The 18,446-nt window shown below is 48.9% G+C and overlaps 3 protein-coding genes across 10 annotated transcripts in view; 1 reads left to right on the top strand and 2 right to left on the bottom strand.

Moving 5' to 3' along the window:
* ZNF76 (zinc finger protein 76) overlaps positions 1-3,913 on the bottom strand; it is a 33,164-nt gene extending 29,251 nt beyond the window's left edge. For 4 of the 5 annotated variants that reach the window (XM_004770678.3, XM_013044822.2, XM_004770680.3 and 1 more), the window contains exon 1: positions 3,562-3,913. The gene's annotated coding sequence lies outside the window, so the exon portion shown is untranslated. The remainder of the gene's footprint in view (positions 1-3,561) is intronic. The other variant, XM_045074749.1, reaches the window with a different exon arrangement.
* Positions 3,914-3,967: 54 nt separating this feature from the next.
* The window catches only part of TCP11 (t-complex 11), a 139,163-nt gene continuing 124,684 nt past the window's right edge, over positions 3,968-18,446 (top strand). Inside the window, exon 1 of one of the 2 annotated variants that reach the window (XM_045074750.1) lies at positions 3,968-4,356. The gene's annotated coding sequence lies outside the window, so the exon portion shown is untranslated. The remainder of the gene's footprint in view (positions 4,357-18,446) is intronic. The other variant, XM_013044823.2, reaches the window with a different exon arrangement.
* Positions 11,109-18,446, bottom strand: part of SCUBE3 (signal peptide, CUB domain and EGF like domain containing 3) — a 34,706-nt gene continuing 27,368 nt past the window's right edge. For 2 of the 3 annotated variants that reach the window (XM_045074744.1, XM_045074745.1), the window contains 10 exons: positions 18,180-18,296; positions 17,709-17,867; positions 17,253-17,468; positions 16,708-16,869; positions 16,335-16,502; positions 15,647-15,808; positions 15,032-15,229; positions 14,415-14,567; positions 14,211-14,290; positions 11,109-12,573 (listed from right to left, as the gene is read on the bottom strand). In XM_045074744.1, the coding sequence (XP_044930679.1) occupies positions 12,424-12,573; positions 14,211-14,290; positions 14,415-14,567; positions 15,032-15,229; positions 15,647-15,808; positions 16,335-16,502; positions 16,708-16,869; positions 17,253-17,468; positions 17,709-17,867; positions 18,180-18,296 (1,565 nt within the window). In that variant the 3' untranslated portion in view covers positions 11,109-12,423. The remainder of the gene's footprint in view (positions 12,574-14,210; positions 14,291-14,414; positions 14,568-15,031; positions 15,230-15,646; positions 15,809-16,334; positions 16,503-16,707; positions 16,870-17,252; positions 17,469-17,708; positions 17,868-18,179; positions 18,297-18,446) is intronic. The other variant, XM_045074746.1, reaches the window with a different exon arrangement.

Below are 18,446 nucleotides of genomic sequence, written 5' to 3'. Positions count from 1 at the left end.
TTCCCCCAGCCGACCAATGACTGAAAAAGGAAGGTCTAAATTCCAGACTGTTTTTAAATCAAGGGACTTGCCCATTACTTGTCTGCAGCGTTCTGGGGATAGGGGGTTGTTGTGGCTACAAAAAGAACACAGATGTGAACTGTTTTTGTTTGTACCTGATACAGAATTTCTGAGTGAGTTCATTCAACTCAGTATTTACAGTCTGCCTCATAATATAAGGGACCAGATTAAGATGCCAGAAGATAAAGAAACCCCAGCCTCTCTTCTCAAGGAGATTGTCGTGGGGCTGGGGAATGGGTGAGAAGTACACAAATAACTAAAATCCATGGCAGAATATGCTCTGTGCCCTAAGACAGATTAAGCAAGCCCAAGGCAAAATCTTTCAAAAATCAATTTGTAGCTACCAGGGTTTACCTCTTCCTTACTCTGAGGTCTGTCCTGTGCTATTATTTATTGCTAACAACAAGAACATTACTGGACACCCGGGAATTTGGTGACCTACAGAATAGACTTTGGGATGCAGATCTTTAATCTCACATTTTGCTATTCACCATTCAGTGTTCCGATGGGGGGGAATGGAAAGTCCTCCCAGAGTCTGGAAAACAATGGGGCTAATTCAATGCTGGCAGAAGCTAACACCCAAAGCATTCGACCCTGAGGGCATATACACCAAGCAGCTTCAGAAAAGAAGAGGATCCTGGGAGTGTGACAAGGAGACCAGGCTAGATCAATTCAGAAGGAATTCCAAGATCTCTCTCCTTGCTACCTAAAGGATGGTGATCTTGGTGATCTATGGTCAGAAGTTCCCAGAGAAGAGTGTAGTTCCTCGGACAAACCATTGAGGCCAATGAGGTTTGGCCCAGCAGTGCTGTGTATAAAGGTAGGAGAACTGAGTGGCAGGGTCATTCATTGGAGCTCTGTACTTACGTGCACAGAAGAGTGGGAAAAAGGACAGAGTTGGGATGAGAGGGGCATTTATTTGAATCATAATTGATGTTACCAAAATTGGTGAGGTGAGAATGGCCAGGAGAAAAGTAAGAGGAAGAAGGGCTGGAAAAGGCACTATGAGAAGGGGCAGGGATGCAGGGATGCAGGGAGAGGAAAAATGGGGAAGATAATTTGGTTTGAAAAGGTGCTCACTGATGACAAGGAGGAGGATGCCACAAGATCTGGGAATGTGGGAGGCAGGATCCTTTAGGATACTGTGCAGAACATGAAGAGGAGGGATCTTAGAATGGGAGGGTGTACAGGTATGAAAGATGGGCTCACATTGGGATGGAAGGGGCTCATTTCATTGAAGCTGGGGGAAGGGAGTCACTACATAAAGGGCTAATTAGATGAAGGTTCTAGGTAAAGAACTTGGCTGAGGATTGTAGAAGGGAGGCAGCTAGATCACCGAGAAGAGATTGAAAATAGGAAATCATATGAGGAAAGACTACTGGGCCAGAGGGTTTAGAGTATCTGAACTCGTGGCAAGGAAGGGACTTAGCAGGATTAAGTGGGTTTGGGGTAAAGTGCCAGTGAGGTAGCAGCCCCCTTAGGGTAAGTGAGATCATGGAATGAAGGCTGTGAGAGGATATGTGGACAAAAATGAAGAGAGGTATTAAGGTGCGGGGGTCTCAGGGCACGTGGGGTGGAAAGTCACCAACACTGGGTTGAGGAATTCACTAAGCCATGGGGCAAAGGGTAACAGAAACCCTGCGCATCATGGAATGAGCTGATGTTGTGCTTAGGAATCATTAGAAAATAAGGAACAAGGGGCTCAAGATGACCTGGAAAACTGCAGGTTTAGGGCAAGAGGTAGTGGAGCAAGTGGGTTTTGAAGACTGTGGGCTCAAATACTTGCTCTGCTATGTATCTGTTTTAGGTTATTTATTTATTTGAAGCCAAACCAAACCTACAGAAATGCAAAATGATGGCAGATATAGTAATAACCATCTCTTGGAGTTGTTCAAAGGTAAATTTAATTTATACATATAAAGCGTGGCACACAGTAAGTGCTTAGCCAATCATAATTAAAGAGGGACGAGATAAATCATCAGAGGAAGAGGCCGCAGCAAAGAGGATGGGTATTCCAAGAGCTCAGGGGTAGAAAAGCAATGTAACGCATGGGCCCTGTCTTGTCTGTTGAATCCCTAGTACCCAGGACAGAGTAAGACCCATAGAGGTTCCTCAGTTTGTATTTAAGGGTTCCCATGGGCCAGGCATGGTGCCAAATGCACCATCTCAGGCAAGATTATTACCCTCCCTTAGCAGAGGTGGGGGCTGAGAGTTCAGACAGGCCTAAATGGTATGCCTGCAGTGCCACAGCTGAAGAGCCAGAGTGAGACCAGAACTAGGTCTCTTATCACATCAATGCCCCTAGCTGAAGCACTCTGCTATCCTGTTAACTGATAGGGCCTGGTCAAGGGAAAAAGGTACAGGCTATTAAGGGTGTAGGGGGTCATGGGAGTGAGGGAATATGGTTCATGAAGCAAGTGGACCCTGAGGTGAGGTGACTAGAGTAAACTTCTAGCGAGGGTATAAAAATGATTGTAAACAACAAGTATTATTTTGACTGAGAACTGCAGAATTTCACAGTTGGAAGGAAACTCCTGAGATCACTTAACCCAGCCTTATCACACACAACACAGATGACAAGCTGAGGCCCAGTGAGGAAGGGACCTGTCCCAGGTTTCCAAAACACCATGGTGGCAGAGCTGGGACTTGAGTCTGGAATCACACACTCGATCCAGAACTCTTTGATGCCTCCAACTAGGGCTACTACTTCATATTCATCCTATATCTTCCTGGGCACCAGCGTGGTGCTAGGGGACTTCTAAGTCATGTGCTGATTGACACTGAGGAGCTGAGGGTGCGGAGAGGGATGTCGGGGAGGGTGATTTTAGGATGAAGGAGGGAGCATGGAATGAAGATCATGAGGTTACAGGGCAAAGAAGGGATTATTAGATGTTGAGGGTTATGTAGATGACTCGGTGGTAAACTATTGAAGTAGGGCTTAAAGAGTTACCAGGAAAGGTTTGAAGGGAGTCGCCAAGTTTGTGGGCGAACACAGATAGAACAGTGGGAGTTACCGGACCAATGGGGTCACTGAGAAGGTTGGAGGGTCACCTAGGAGAGGAGTGGGGGTCTCGGGTCTTGAGTCACTGGACTAGAGCTGAGGGAGTCACTGGGTCAGTGGGTCCCTGGGCAGAGCTGGGGAAATTCCTGGGTTGGCAGAGTCAATGAATAAGAATTGAGGATTACCTGTAGAGGTTTTAGGGTCAGTGGGTGGGGTGTAGGGTCACAGAGCTGGAGGCGGGCGTGGGGTTTGGGAGCCGGGGTGGGGTTTAGAAGTCATGGGGGAGGAGTCCCGGGGCGGAAAGAAGGGGCAGGGAAGGGGGCAGGGAAGGGGGCCGGGGCCCCGGGTGGGGGAGGGGTCAGGTCGCCGTCTAGCCGCCCGGACGCTGGGCTAGGGCCAGAGGAGGGTGGGCACGCCGGGCTCGGGACCTTCCCGGGGCCCTGCGCCCGCCCGCCCTCCCACCTGGGCACTGTGGACCCACTTTTCCCGCAGCCACCAACCTGACAGCCCCCGAGGGCGACTCCGCCGACAGACCGCCATGCACCGGGCCCCGCCACCAGCGCCGGCCCCGCAACCCGCCTGCGCCATAGCCCGCCCGCCCGCGCGCAGCTTGCCTCGCGCGATATCCAGGTTCCAGGGCCGCCGCACTTTCCTCTCCTCGCGGCGCGCCTCTACCGGGCCCCGGAACCCGTATAGAAAATACAGGGCACGCTCCACCCCGCACCCCCCGTAGCCGCGGCAGCAGTCCTACTTATCCAGGTTCCCGGGCCCCTGGAGCCCAGGCGGCCGGGCCCTGAACCGTGCCCCTCGGAGCCTCGGAGCCCCGCCCCCCCGGCCGGGTGACGTACGGCCTGCGAAGGCCGAGCGCCCAGGGAGGGCGTGATGACGTCACGACGCCCCGGTCAGGGCCTGGGCGCGGTTGGCGAGCCGGGTCGTCGCTATGGCAATGTGGAGCTGCCACCTGTCCCTCCGAGGGATTCGGTCCACCTGAGGCCTGAGGCGGCGACGGCCGGGAGGAGCCCGAGGCCTCGAGGGCTCCGCGCTGTCCTATGGGCTGCCTGCGGGCGAGAAGGGCGCTTCAGGAACCGAGAAGGACAGGAGAGTTGGGTTGTGAGAGAAACCGTTCCCGCGGGTTCCACTGCCCGCACTGGGGCTGCGGACCTTCTCCTTGGGGTTCAGAGCCCGGGGCTTCCTCCTGCTCCTAACCGCCCGGGAGAGCTTTTCTGTGCGCAGCCCCCCCACCCCCGGCACTGCCTACGATCTTCGAGCCATCCCTCTGAAGGAAGCAATTGCAGGTATTACTAGCTCCTTCTTGAAAAGGACGTCATTAAGGAGCCGTGAGGGACTTGCCTCTCTAGGGAGGACGCCCTGACGGCCCTCGTGGGCTCTCACTCTCATTCCCCCGTCAGCCCCACCAGCAGCCTTAAAACCAGCTACTCCCCACTGTAGGCTCGCCTGGGGTGAGCAAGACCAAGCCCTTTTGCCTTTCCGCCCCCTCCCAGGAGGGAGGGGCTACGATTGGGGAATTTGCAGAAATCCAAGGGACTGAGCTTTTGGTAAAACGTTAAAAATAACTGAGAGGAGTTAGATAAGAAACTGGCGACGGGGGGCGCCTGGGTGGCTCAGTGGGTTAAGCCACTGCCTTCTGCTCAGGTCATGATCTCGGGGTCCTGGGATTGAGTCCCGCATCGGGCTCTCTGCTCAGCGGGGAGCCTGCTTCCCTTCCTCTCTCTCTGCCTGCCTCTCTGACTACTTGTGATCTCTCTGTGTCAAATAAATAAATAAAATCTTAAAAAAAATTGTTAAAAAAAAAAAAAAAAGAAACTGGCGACGGTTGTTTCTTAGGAGAGGAATTGGGTGCCTGGAGGAATGAGGTGAGAAACTTTTCCCTCTCAGTGCTTTTCAACTTTTTTTTTTTTTTTTTTTTTGTATCCTCCCTCCCCTCACCCCAAAAATTTTAATTAAAAAAAAAAAAAAATTTTCAAAGGAAGTATTCTGATAAAATAGAAACATTTGTAAAGTACAAGGTTTGGGACCTATGGTAGCTCACAATGCCGTTGAGGGCACTGACAGCCTCCTACCTCCCCTGTCAAGGAGAGCTTAACCAGAAAGCTCGATTTTCAAGTTGGGGCATCCGCTCTTGCCTATCTTATTTGTTTTGACACAACCTTTCCAGAAGTGGGACTGGGGTCAGAGTTCTCTTCAGGTTCTCTGCTTCAGTGGGTAGTGAGTGACAATTGATGGCCCATTTTTATGGTTAACAAGTGAGCCTTTCTCTACCTCATGGTATAGAAATAAACAGCCTGGCCACTGTGGTGCCCTTTCTGTGCCTTTCTGGTGGAAGTTTGATGAGTTATTTCACATGCCTGTGGAGAAAATAAATAGCGTGTCCTGTAGCATAAACTCCTGGTTAGAAATAGCGTATGGAATAGAACTCTAGTTGTCCTAATTTGTCTCCCCACCACCTTTTTCCATAATAAAAAATACATTTGTCCTTTTTCACATTCCATGCAGACCCTAATCTGATTGGCTAATCACTTCTCCTATTACACAATGAACAAAAACTCTGGGAAATCAGTGTGTGACTTGGAGTAATAAGATTTTGATGGTGTGTAATTTCAGGTACTCAGAACTGGTGAGGAGCATATTTTGGAGGACTGAAGGTCATTTCTAGCAGCTTGTGTTCTGCCTTTGAGCCCCACCTTGACAATATACCATCATATTAGGCCAGTAGTCTTTTTTTGGAAAAAATTATTTATTTATTTACTTACTTACTTACCTATTTTAGAGAGATAGAGCACGCAAGTGAAGGGAGGTGCAGAGGGAGGGAGACAAGCCAACTTCCCACTGAGCAGGGAGCTCAATGTGGGGCTTTATCCCAGGATCCTGGGATCATAATCTGATCTGAATGAAGGTAGATGCTAAATCACTAGTTAATGAATGAGAAGTAGGATAGAAGTCATGTTATCCTCTTGGCAGATATGGATATATGCTTGTGTTGAATTCTGATGTTTGGCTTTGGGGGACAATTAAATAAGAATCATGTTTAAAAATCAGAAATGACTCCCAATTAATATTTTTAGGTTTCATGACAAGCTTTTTCTTACATATTTAATAAAAAAGGAAAGTATAGGAGTACCTGAGTGGCTCAGTGGGTTAAGCCTCTGCCTTCAGCTCAGGTCATGATCTCAAGGTCCTGGGATCAAGTTCTGCATCGGGCTCTCTGCTCAGTGGGGAGCCTGCTTCCCCCTCTCTCTCTGCCTGCCTCTCTGCCTACTTGTGATTTCTTTCTCTGGATGTGTCGAATAAATCTTAAAAAAGAAAAGAAAAGTATACTTGCTAGGAAATAATGGATTGAGCTGCTAACAAGAAAATAGTAAACATTTTATAAGATGAAATAGGAGGACTGATTGTAATAGGAATATTTTTGTATGAATGGAAAAAACAATCCCTACTTCCTACTCCCCAGGTTTTTATATCCTGGATCATGGATGAAGATTCAGTGTAGGGGAGGGATATAACTTTCTTTTGTAAATTAGGACAAGGACTATTCTGAAAGGGGAGGTGGAATGGCATGTGGGTAAGTATGGTGGCTAGTTCCCAAACAGATTCGTTTGGGGGAAGATTTCTAATAGAAGTTGAGGATCTGGAAACTTATTTCCTTAAAATGCTCCTCAGATTGATTTCCTTGCCTACTACCTCTTGGAAGGTCTGCACATACCCTTGGAAAGAATTCCTTATAAAGTCTTCATGTGCCCTGTTTTAAAGACTGATAAAAGCAGACTCAGCTGTACTGGCCCTGATTATACATTAATCAGGGACATCATCACAGATGTCCTAGGAAGAAGGTGGAAGACTTAGTGTTTTGGAATAAAAGAGGGTTAAGAGGTAAGTCAGAGAGAATGGCCCCAAGCTGGTGTAGTCATTATAGACCTAAATCAGTCCTTGGCTTTGCAGTTCTAGACATGTGATTTTGTCCATTCACAGAAGTATTCATGTTTTGTTTAAAGTTTTTTTTTTCTTTTTTCAAAGATTTTATTTATTTATTTGACAAACAGAGATCACAGGTAGGCAGAGAAGAAGCAGAGAGAGAGGAGGCAGAGGCTTTAACCCACTGAGCCACCCAGGCACCCCCAGTATTCATGTTTTGTCACACTAAATCAAACTTACAGGAAGTTAAAGTCCATAAAATGGAATGCCAGTGTGTATTTATACTCATAGTCACCTGGTAGACTGGATTTTCTCTCCTGTTGGCAAATGTATGTGGAATGATCAGTTGTAATCAGAATCTTACTTGAGGAGTATGGGTTTTGGGTATGGCTATTGTTAGCAAGCTGTGATAGCCTGATGCACGATGCAGGGCATATAACAGAAGCTCAGTAATTGAGAAATGAATGCACCTATCCTTTATAGATGCTAACAGGGAAGTTTAGGATTCTAGTAGACCAACCAGACTTATTTTTTGATCAGGTAGATTTTGTCTTATTTCTCTTAAATTGCTATATCATATGGATATTAAATATGATAAAATTTCATGTCAGGGAATTACATAATTGAAACAAATTTTATCTGTCATCTCTGAGCCTAGGAATTGGGACTGTACATTTGTAACAGACTAGAGATTGTGTTCCTGTGCCCTGTGGTAGTAATGGTCATAGTGGCTAAAAGATGTTTCAGAATTCTTTTGGGTGGCTAAGAGTTTATTGCACAAAAAGAACAACCTTGGGTGACTCTCAGCATTGGTATTTTCCTAGAGTGGGACATCTTAATTAGGGAGTCTGTGACCTCACTAGATTTGGGAACTGTTCTCTAGTGAGGAAAAATGATACCCTAAACTCCCTTTACTCCCTAGATCCCCCTTAGGGGATAATTCTTGATACTGCCTTTAAAAATAGAGAGACAGGGACACCTGGGTGGCTCAGTCGGTTGAGCCATTGCCTTCTGCTCGGGTCATGATCCCAGAGTCCTGGGATCAAGTCCCGAATCGGGCTCCTTGCTCGGTGGGGAGCCTGCTTCTCTCTCTGCCTTTGCCTGCCACTCTGCCTGCTTGTGTGCTCACTTGCTCTCTCTCTCTCTGACAAATAAATAAAATCTGAGACAAGCCTTTTCAAATTTCAAAATCATTATGAATAAGATGGATAAATGAAAAAATTTTGTAAGTCCTATCTGGGAGCCAGAAGACACTTTGTTTCCTCAAAGTTTTTTCCAGCTCTAGAATAAACTATGGAGACAGAGGAATAGATGCCAAGCCAGGGAATTTCATTTAGTATTTTAATAATAATAATAAAAAAAGACAATACAAAATCCAAACATTTCTTTTTACAGGTTCAGATAGTTTTTTTTTTTCCCCAAGTGCAAAATATTCTATGAACTGCATCATTTACTGTTTATTGTTGATTGTGTAGGAGACACTTACTATATTGGCAGCAGTGGAAGGCAGATATAAATACAATATTTTGAGATTCTTTTTTCTGCATTAAAAAAAAGCCTCCCACATGGTAATGATTATTCTCTGAAACTTCAGTTAACTCACACAGAAGAATGGATTTTTCAGTTTATCCAAACTGCTACAATGTGTTGTCTAGATAAGCTGATAACAGAACTGGAGGTTCTATTCTCTCTAATCATATATTTTCTTAAAGGGTTCCTAGTCCAAATAATGGCCCAAGGACAGTGTGTGCTATCTTTGAGAGAGGTCCGATTTAAAGATAGCCTTGTGTTGTTTGCTTCCACTTTTGTGCTTTAGAAAGAGGCCAAGCAGGTTAACATTATTTTCTGCTTATGGTCGGTCATTTATGTTTTGTCTCCCTCCCCCTAGTTTGAGCCTGTTACATTGAGATTAAGCAGCAAATAACAGAAATTTGAATGCTCTATAATGTTTTCTGACATTTTGAGATATGACCTACCAATCCACTACAGAGTCCCCTCAAACATGCCTATGGAGAACACTTCTCAGATACAAAAAACTTCCTTAGGGCTGGAGACCAGAGCTGTATTCCTGACCTTGGAGCAACACATCTGAGCCTCCATTACCTCAAACTAACCCAGTCCTCAGGAAGTGAGAGCAGTCACAGCTCAGTGTATGCCCTTGGGGATTTATAGACCTGGGGTAGGGCAGCTCAAGTCCAGGCTCTGGTCAGTTCTCCTGACTGAGCGTTCCCTCAGGTGTAGGGAACGGACCTGGCCTAATAATACAGAAAGAGAGAGGCAGAGAAGTAAAAAGTTATTGCCATGTTGCTGAGGGATTAAGTGCCTTTCTGATGTGTCTCACTTGGCGCTCACAGTCTTTACAGAAATGGCTTCCCATTCCCAGACTCAGATCAGGGCAGGTTTTGAACCAAGATAAATGAAGCCTCACAGTACTGTGGCCCTGTGAACACCCCCATCCTGCAGAGAGGCCTCGGGACTGGTTCATGAAGCATTTCCATTTACTCCATCTACTTACTTCCTTACATTGGTGAAAACCTTTTTTTCTGTCTGGCCTCTAAAGGCCTAGAGAGTCCCTGAGTATTGACTCCTCATTCAGTCCACTTAACCCCTGGTTTGATGTCCAAGGACTGGCTTCCTCCATAGGTTCAGCAGTAGTTCTGTCTGGATTGTTAACCCCCAACTTGGATGACCTAAACTAAACGTGGTGGACATTAGCAGTTCTTTACCTGCTCACCAAGATCTGTCTTGACATCAGTTAAGAAGCCTAGTGGTCTACACTTTCCATACTGTGGAAATCATTTGCAGTTTCCAGAAACCATGGAATAAGTTATTGGAGGAAACATGTTTATGGGGTGATGGGAAAGGAGGAGAGCAAGGAGAAGCCAGACCCTGAAGGCATAAATTGGGAAGTACTCTGCTTAGCTTTCTAAGAGAGATGCAATGGTAGGGAGAGAATCAGAAAGTTGGTGGAGAATTAGGATGATCAGAGTGGATTAAAGCAGTTTTCAGGCATTTTCTGGGAAGTGTGGCTACTTCCTATTAAATGACCATTTTCTTGTATGGAAGCAGCCATTTTGTATCTTTATAGCAGGGCCCTCTTTGACTTAGAGAGACAAAGCCAGATACTCTACTGCTAAGGGCTGGGGTGTTGGCTAAAGGCAGTCGGGGGAGTTAGCTTTGACTTTGGCTGCCTACTGCCTAAGGCTATCTTTGGTGGATGAGTGCTAATGATTAGGGAGTGAGGAGATGGTGCAAGCTTCTTTATTTAGTGTCAGCTCTCCTGGGGAAGAGTCACTTAGAAATGAAACCTAGAAGTTAATTGGTAGTCTTCAATTGAATAAAACTACAGCTTTGGGGGGAGTAAAAGGAGCAAATGGAAAATACATTTATAGGCAGTAGTGGAATGAGGGTAGGATGTGTGCAGGATGTGGTCTTGGGCATGGACTTGATTCTTCCTTTTGAAAAGCAGTAGTGGAGGAAGTTAAGCTTGAAGTCAACTCCCAGAGGGGAAGGCAAACAGGTAGGGGTAGGCAGAGTGGCCAAGGTCAGGCAAACTTCATGCTTTGATAACTGTCTTATTCTTGGTTCCTTTAGCCTTGTTTGTGACCTCAGGCCCCTGAGTCAGCTCATTCCCAGGGGGTTTGTCCTGATCCTCTTCCATGTGTGCACCAGGAAAAAACAGGATGAAGGCAGGGAAAAGATGGAGGCTTTCCCTATTTGGGTGTGGAGAATCACTGACCAATTCCATCAGTCTCTACAATCCTGAGGTCCATATTGAATCCATAGAGAGGCATAGGGATGGCAGGATTGGTTTGCAAACACAGGTCCCTCTCCTTCCTGCTCCTTTAAGTCCCCAGAATTACTCTCCTACACATCAGGTGCCTCTGAACTAAGGTTTGGGTTCCCCCATCTGAAGGCTCCAGAAGTCTGGATGGCCACTGGTGGGGGAGCAGAGACAGATCAGATGCTCCAGCACTCAAGGTTCATGAGATCCAAAACCTTTTTCCTTCCACTTCAAACATACACTCTTTTCTCTTGGGCAGCTATAAATAGGTTTGTTCTAATAGAGGAAAAAACCAAAAACAAAAAAACAAAACCAGAAAATAAAACCCTTCCCTCTAGACAACATAGGAAGACTCAAAATGATTGCACTTATTAGATGTGGACAGGGTGGGCAGAAGGGTTGCCAAGTGTGCACACATTCCTCTTGCTGCCCACAGCCTGGGGCCAGAGGTAGGTGGCTCTGGGCTGGCAGCAGAGCAGGGTCCTCTTTGGTGGAGTCCACAAGCCATCTAGGGCTACAAGGGAAAGACAACTCGGGGACAAGGCCCAGGCTGGCTTCTGGTCAGCAGCCATATTTCTTTAAGGACAACACTTAGCAAGGGGAGTAGGGCTCCCCCAGGGAGCGCTCAGGTAGGGGTGAGGAGATGGCTGGGCCAGGACGACAAGTAAGAAAAGGGATTGGTGTTTGAGGCTGGTTTCTAATTGTTCTGAAGTCTAGTCCTTTAGATGATAGGTTTTCTTTCTTTCTTTTCTTTTTTCTTCCTTTTTTTTTTCTTTCTTTTTTTTTTTCTTTCTTCCTTTCTTTTTTTTTTTCTTTTTTTTCTTTTCTTTTTTTTTTTGGTGATGCTTTAAAACCTGGTTTCTGTCCTGCAGAGCTATAGTCTTTCTGTTGGGAAGTGACAGCAGCACATTCAACATGGTAATGCCTGCTGCTTTTCCTCATTCAGCTGATGTCCACTAGCCCAGTGGTATGGGCCTTTGTAAGCCCTCATGAATTGGACCCCAAGCAGACATGTGGGGGAAGAAGGAAAGAAGCTGTATTGACAAGAAAGCCAGCTGTGTGGACAGTCTAGGGCTTGAACCATGTACCCCAGAGGACCAGTGCTGGCATTAGGCCCGTAAGTCAGAGACTTCTTTGGCAGATCCCTGGGTTGTTAAAATCACCCTTGGGGGCACAGCCAGGGGACATTTTGGCTCCTGACTAGCAAGGCACAACCCTATAAGAAGGGCAGAAGCCCTTCTTCCCCCTGCCCCATTCCCCACGAGACCCACTTCCTTCATGGGCCTCTAGCACCCCTTCAGGCTGATGAGGCCATAGATGTGAGCTGGTGAAATGGTCAGTGTGGCTGGGAAGGGGAAGGGGACACTGTTCTTTCACCCCTCAGGGGCAATAGAGCCAGCACTTAATGGCTTTTCCAGGGAGCGTATAGGAAAAGGGACCACAGTAAAGAGAGAGAGGGAGAAAGACAGAGGCAGAGAGAGACAGGAAAGGAAGCTGGAGAGACAGAACGGAAGAGTGCTTGGTCTATAGTGATTTTTTTTTCCTCCAAAAAGAAAGGAGAGATTTCCTCATCTGGGAGTGGGGGCTGCCGGCTCTGAGGGCTAAGGAGTCTGGGGGCTTTAAAACCTGGGTCTTGGGCTTAGGGGCACTATTTGTAGGGCCTCAGGAAACTGGAAACTTTGGAGCGAAGTAGCTTGATGAAGGATTTTGGCAGCATCTCCTTGTGCTTCTCTGTGTACTTGAAGTAATTCTGGGGATGGGCCAGCACCTCAAAGAAGGCCTTGATGAGCTTCTTATCCTGCAGAGGATGGCAGGCGGCAATGTCAGCCTCAGCATTGGAGGTGGGAAAGAGGGACACCAGCCTCAATTCAGAAGCAGCCCCTCTTGATGTTGAATAGGCATGCCCAGAGGTGAACTCTGGATTTCCATCCCCACCATCTGTTCTTCTTTTAGAATCCTACAACTCCGTCACTGGCAGCTCCATCCTTCATTGCTCACACCCCAGTCCTTGGAGTCATCCTTGACTCCTCTCTCCCGCCCACAACCACAGCAAATCCTGTTGAATCTACCTTCGAAATATATCTGGGGTCTGACCATTTCCCACAGCCTCCACAGCTACCTGTCCAGGCCACTACCATCTGTCACTTGGACAACTTGCAGTAGCCTCCTACCTTGCTTCCCTGCGTTCACCTGTCCTCGTCCCTCTAAGACTTTTCTCCCCAACTGCAGCCAGAGTGACTTTGAGTTCTTAATTAGATCATGTCCTTTTTCTATTCAAAACACTTCTCTGGTTTCTTTTTTCACTCAGTAAAGTCCAGTCTCTTGCATGGCTCACAGGCTGAACATGATCTGTACCCTGTTCTCTGTCCTCCAGTCCGCCTTGGCTTTCTTACTCTGCTGAGTTCCCCTGGCCGTCTCAGGGTTCTCAAATATGCTACACCACCCCATGCTTCTTGGCTTGAAATGCTCCTTTCCTGATCTTCCAATGGGTAGCCCTTTACTTCACTCAGGTCTCTTCTCAGAGGCCTTTCCTAACCATTCTGTCTTAAACAGCAACAGCCTACCAGGTGCCAGACACTGTGCACAAAGACTCAGGTCTTCTGGCTTCTAGGCTAGTATGCATCCTATGGCTTCAGCAGATTTTTAAAATAAGAGGCAGGGCCTCCGGCCCCTGATCCCCACTACTTTCTGCATTAGAGTTCCATAGCACATCTGAAATAAGGGTTCAGATGTTTTAAAACATGTTCAGAAAGCACTGCTGAAATGATTTTCTTTGTAGTCTGCAAGTTCTAGGAGATTTTTGTCATTGTGTCTCTTATTTTGACAATAATGCAAAAATGACTTTAGTAATCATAAAGATAAAATTTGTCCTTGCATTGATAATTTATGAAGAATAATACTGTGGCTAGGACGGTAGCTTGCCAAGTAAGGCTTTCTCAAATTGGGATCCATAGACCCAGGGGAGTCTAGTTCATTCTTCAACATAGGTAACACTTCTTTTCCTTTAAAACAGGTTTTGCTGAATTAACTCTGAGGAACGCTGTGCTAGATCTCCTTTTCTGTGGAAACTGAGGAGGGAGGCAGGGAAGGGAGGGACCTAATGCAGAAGCATCTTTTTATACCTCACTTCCTCCCTATTTTTTGGTACAAGCGTTCAGGGACATTTCATCTCCTCCTCTTCCCTTCCTCTTCCCCGTCAGTGTGAGGTAGTGTGAGGGACCCTGCAGTCAGATGGGCTTGGACGCACTGGGCAAGCTCTGTAACCCTGTGCCTCAGTTTTCTTATGGGTAAAGTGGGAACGATGAAAGTACCTATTTCATAGAGCTCTTACGTATATCAAGTGAAATACTGCTGCAAGCCCTCAACTCACTGCCTGCACATTGCTACATGCTCATTAAAGGCTGGCTGTTTTTATTTCTGTGCACATTCACTTGCCTTTAAAATCTCCTGGTGGTTTTCAGATGCATAGAGCCGGCCATCTCGAACAATGTCTTCTACTAGCTGCTCATAGTCCTCTGCAAAATCAACCACGGGGAATAATTTACAGGTAGAAACTCTTCCTGCTCTCCCTGCTCCCTCCTAAGACTCATGAGCCTCGCCTTTCTCACCCACCTCCCTGGCATTCCTGCCCTTGCTCACCATCATAGGTAACATAGGGGATCTGGAAGCCACGAGCACTGTTGGCCTCGCTCGTCTTAAAGTTGATCCAGAGCTTCCTGGACCGGGCCGTGAAGGCAATGGGCCGCTCGTAGGTCTGGCAGGTCTCATAGGTGGTAATGGAGGATGGTGAGGCTGGGAAGGCAAGCAGCAGGTCAGGAGAACAGCAGGGCAGGTTACCCAAGCCCTCGTGCCGGAGGGTGGTGGGGGCAAGGAGTCATGCTGACAGAGGCTCTCCCCCATGCATGCACCTTCCCCACCCCAACACACACAGATCCTCTCCCACTGCCCTCTGCTTGTTCCACAACTCCTCTTTGATGTCCAGGCACTCACAGAGTGTAAAAAATTTGACGTTTAAATGCAAAATATGCTAGAACAGGAAGTGACATGCGTAACACTATTGGAGTTCTAATCCCAACGCTGGCTTTCTTCCTTCTGCTCTCCCCCAAACATAGAGCTTTCCATTGTTAGCCTCTCTCCTCCCAAGGCCTCCCTTCTCACTGCCCCAATTCTTCCTGTCCCCATCGTCTCTCTCTCTCTCTCTCCCTCCCAACCAGATTTGAACTGCCCCTCCCTGGCCCAGCTCTGCAGCCACCCACAGTTCTTTCTCATGACGAGGACGTCCCCACACTCATCCTCAGATGGCAGGAAGATCTCGGGTACCACGATAAGGATCTTGCGCTTGGGTGGGGGGTTGATGTTCCAGATGCACTCCACGCCAGCTGGGTAGTTGCCTGGGTAGTTGGGGGACTCGATATAGCCAGTGAACTCACCCAGCTCCCCACCACACTGGCGATCTGTATCCAAACCCAGGTGCAAGAAAGAGAAGGGAAGTCAGTGGGAAAATGGGTTAGGGATATTGAAACGTTTTGAAGTGAAAATCAGACATGTGTAGGCAGTTGCCTTCCTGGTTCTTCGTCTCTTCTCCAAGTTCTGGGTCCACCTTCCTTTCCCCGCTCTTAGAACTTTCTCATCTCACTTCACCTCTCTGTCTCCCCATTACCTGTGTCCAGGGAGAGGGTGCCACAGGGCCCAGCCCAGCAGCTGGTATTGGGATGGAGTGGGTTGGGAGAGATGGAGCATGGGACTTTCCTGCCCACCCACTCCCTAGCCTTTCTCCCTATGGGTTTACTTATCCTACTCCCAACCTCTTCCCATGGCCATTGTTCCCAGGCCTCTCTACCCCTTTTTCCATCGTCTGGCCTGCCACGTACTCTTGCACTGGGCCACACTGGTGGAGCCGTCAAAGTCAGTGCTTGTGTTTCCCGGACAGCGGGTGCAGAAGTTCTGGCGGAAGTCGGGCTGATAGGAGCCCATGGCACAGCGGATACAGCGATGGATGCTGGTGTTGTAGTAGTGACCGGGGGAGCATTGGACTGCAGGCAAGGGGGAAGAAAGACAGGAGTTAAGATGGCAGGCAAGTGGGAATTCAGGGACATGGGATGAGCAGGATGCATTCATTGTGGAGAAGCAGGAGACTGAAGACACCAAAGTCCCTTCCAGGGTCCCAGCCTTTTCTAGTCATGCCAGAATTTAAGCCTAGGGAAAAACAGACTTGACAGACTAGTCAGCTACTGTGCCAGTCCTTTTCTTTCAGGCACTGAACATCGTGCCAAATGCACAGAAACTCATTTGTAATATTGAGGGGAATGTGCTACCAGTTTTCCAAAGCAGAGGAGTAAATGGGACTGTTTTTCATTCCCTAATTCCTAGACTTGGGACCAGTGAGGGTCAGGACACGTCCTCTGAGCAGGATGGTATGGCTGGTCAGGTAGCTGGGTCCTTCCCAGGCTGGGGAAGGAGGTGGAGCAACACACTTAGGTTGACTCTGAGGACTTGGAGAGTGTTTTGGAAGCAGTTCAAGTCGGTGAGTGTGAGTGTCCAAGTGACTAGCCCATTCACCTTTGGTGTCACAGTCTTGGAAGGAGATGGCCCCCTCATGCTTAGTGGTGAGGCCCCCACCACATGGGAAGCACAAGGTCCGTCCTGCTTCAGGTTGGTAGGTGCCGCGTGGACATGGCTGGCAGGGCTTGAACCCGTCTACGGAGTATTGGCCAGGCAGGCACTGACCTGCAATGAATCAAGGGCCCAGCTCTGATGGGGATGGTTCTGGTCATCCCCATAGGATTACCCAGTCTCAGGGGACAGAGGCACACAAACAGGACACTGACGAGGAGAGTGGTTTGGAGCCTGGGCCTGCCCTTAGGAGATCCCATGCCCGTGGGCGTCCCAGTGCCCACCCTACCCCGCTCTGTATTGTTTGTTCCCCTGGCACCTGCACACGTGGTGGCGTTGGTGGCTCCGAGAGGCCCGTGGGCATCACTCCCAGGGCAAAGGTCGCAGGAGAGCTGCCCTTCTCTCTCCTGGAAGGTGCCCGCTGGGCATGGCACACACTGCTCCGTCTGGCCGTGGTAATACGTTCCCTGCGGGCAGCTGACTGAGGGAGAGTCGGCCGCGCTAGCCACCCACCCCCCCTATTTCCCGCCACCCAGGCCTGGGATTCCCCCTCCTGCCCCCCCCCGCCCCCCCCCCCCCACCAATTCAAGGAGCATGGCTCTTTGTCTGGGAAGAGAGAGTATCCTGCTTGGGAAGGAAGATCGGGGCCAAAGCCACATACAGGAGGGTTGGTGACCCCTCTAGACCTGATCTCCCCCTAGATTTCAGCCTGGGACCAGGGAGAGGAGGATGATAGGCGGGAGGGTTTTGGCTGCCTCACAATCTGAGGTACAACTGAGGCCTTAAAGTGTCCTGCTCTGAGGCAGGCCCAAGTTGGGCCTTCCCCACTCCCCTGTTCCCCTTTGCCCCAGCAAGCTCCCTTACCACACTTAGCCCCGGTGCGGTGCTGCCCAGGCCTACAGGCCTCCACCAGCTCTGCTCGCTCCCCAGTTCCTGGGCCTGGCTTGTGTGCCAGCTCATAATCAAGGCCTGCCAGGCGCAGCAGGAAGCGGTCCTGGTTGATGGACTTCCTAAGCATCTTCAGGGACCCTTTCAGCCGCCGTTCCATTCGCTGTCGGAGGCAGGGGAGTCCACAGGCAGCTGGTGGTAGATGATGGTGTGGGTCAGGGAAGGCAGAGAAAATGGCTGTGAGCAGGAGTGTAGGGAGCAAAGCTAGGAGCTAGGAGGGGCATGGTAAGAAACTGGCTCTTGGGCTTGGTGTTAGGCGGGGTCTGTCCTTGGTATAGGCACTGTCCCTTCCTTTCGCTGCTGAGACCCATGGTTTCCCCACCTCTGACCCCTTGCCTTCCACCCTCCTCCCAGCAGTGCCCCCAGTCCCACCTGTGGTTTCTTCGGCTCTGACCTCTGCCTCCAGTTCCAGGGTGAGCCGAGTGACTTCCTTGCCTGGAGGGGTCCGGGCCCGCCGGCCCTTGCCCTTCCGAGAGGAGTCACACTTGAGGTGGATGAAGGTAACCTGGCAGTCAGAGCAGGGGGCACCACCTGGGGAAGAGGACTTGTCAACCCCAGGGGCAGAAAAAGTACTCGTTCCCAGCTCTCACTGTTCCACCCTAACCCAGACAGACCTCACCAGACCTCTGCAACTATTTCAGTTTGCCTTTAATGTAGGATACCAATTATTTGAATGGAGATATCCCAGGACTTCCTTGGGCCCTATGCCTACAAAGCCTCTTCCCCTGCTCTGTCCAGAGTTCAGGATGCCAGTCGGTTTTGATCTCGCTAAGCAGAGGAGCTGAGGGGTGGGAAGGATGTGGTGGCCAGACAACCCATTGGGGTGGGAGCCCCAGTCCAGACCTTGCCCCAGGATCCTGCTGGCCTCCTCCATTTTGCCTTTGTTTCGCAGATGCAGACGGCACTTGGCGTCCTTGATCTTGAAGGAGGCCCGCTGTTTAACCGACAGCACTGCAGCCTCTAGAGGGATGGTAGAAGCTCAGCACAGCCTGGGGACCCCGTGGGGGTGGGAACTGCTGTGGAGGGTATTGAGAAGCTGGGCAATAAGCCAGGGGCTTGGCTGGAAAAGGATTATGAAAGCCGGGGGAATCAGATGTTAGGGGCAGAGGG

This window comes from Mustela putorius, unplaced genomic scaffold (genome assembly GCF_011764305.1).
Source record: "Mustela putorius furo isolate JIRA1106 unplaced genomic scaffold, ASM1176430v1.1 tig00000135_pilon_pilon_pilon, whole genome shotgun sequence".
NCBI classification, from domain to species: domain Eukaryota; kingdom Metazoa; phylum Chordata; class Mammalia; order Carnivora; family Mustelidae; genus Mustela; species Mustela putorius.
Note: the sequence above shows the minus strand (reverse complement) of the source record. Positions and strands in the feature narration are given on the sequence as shown.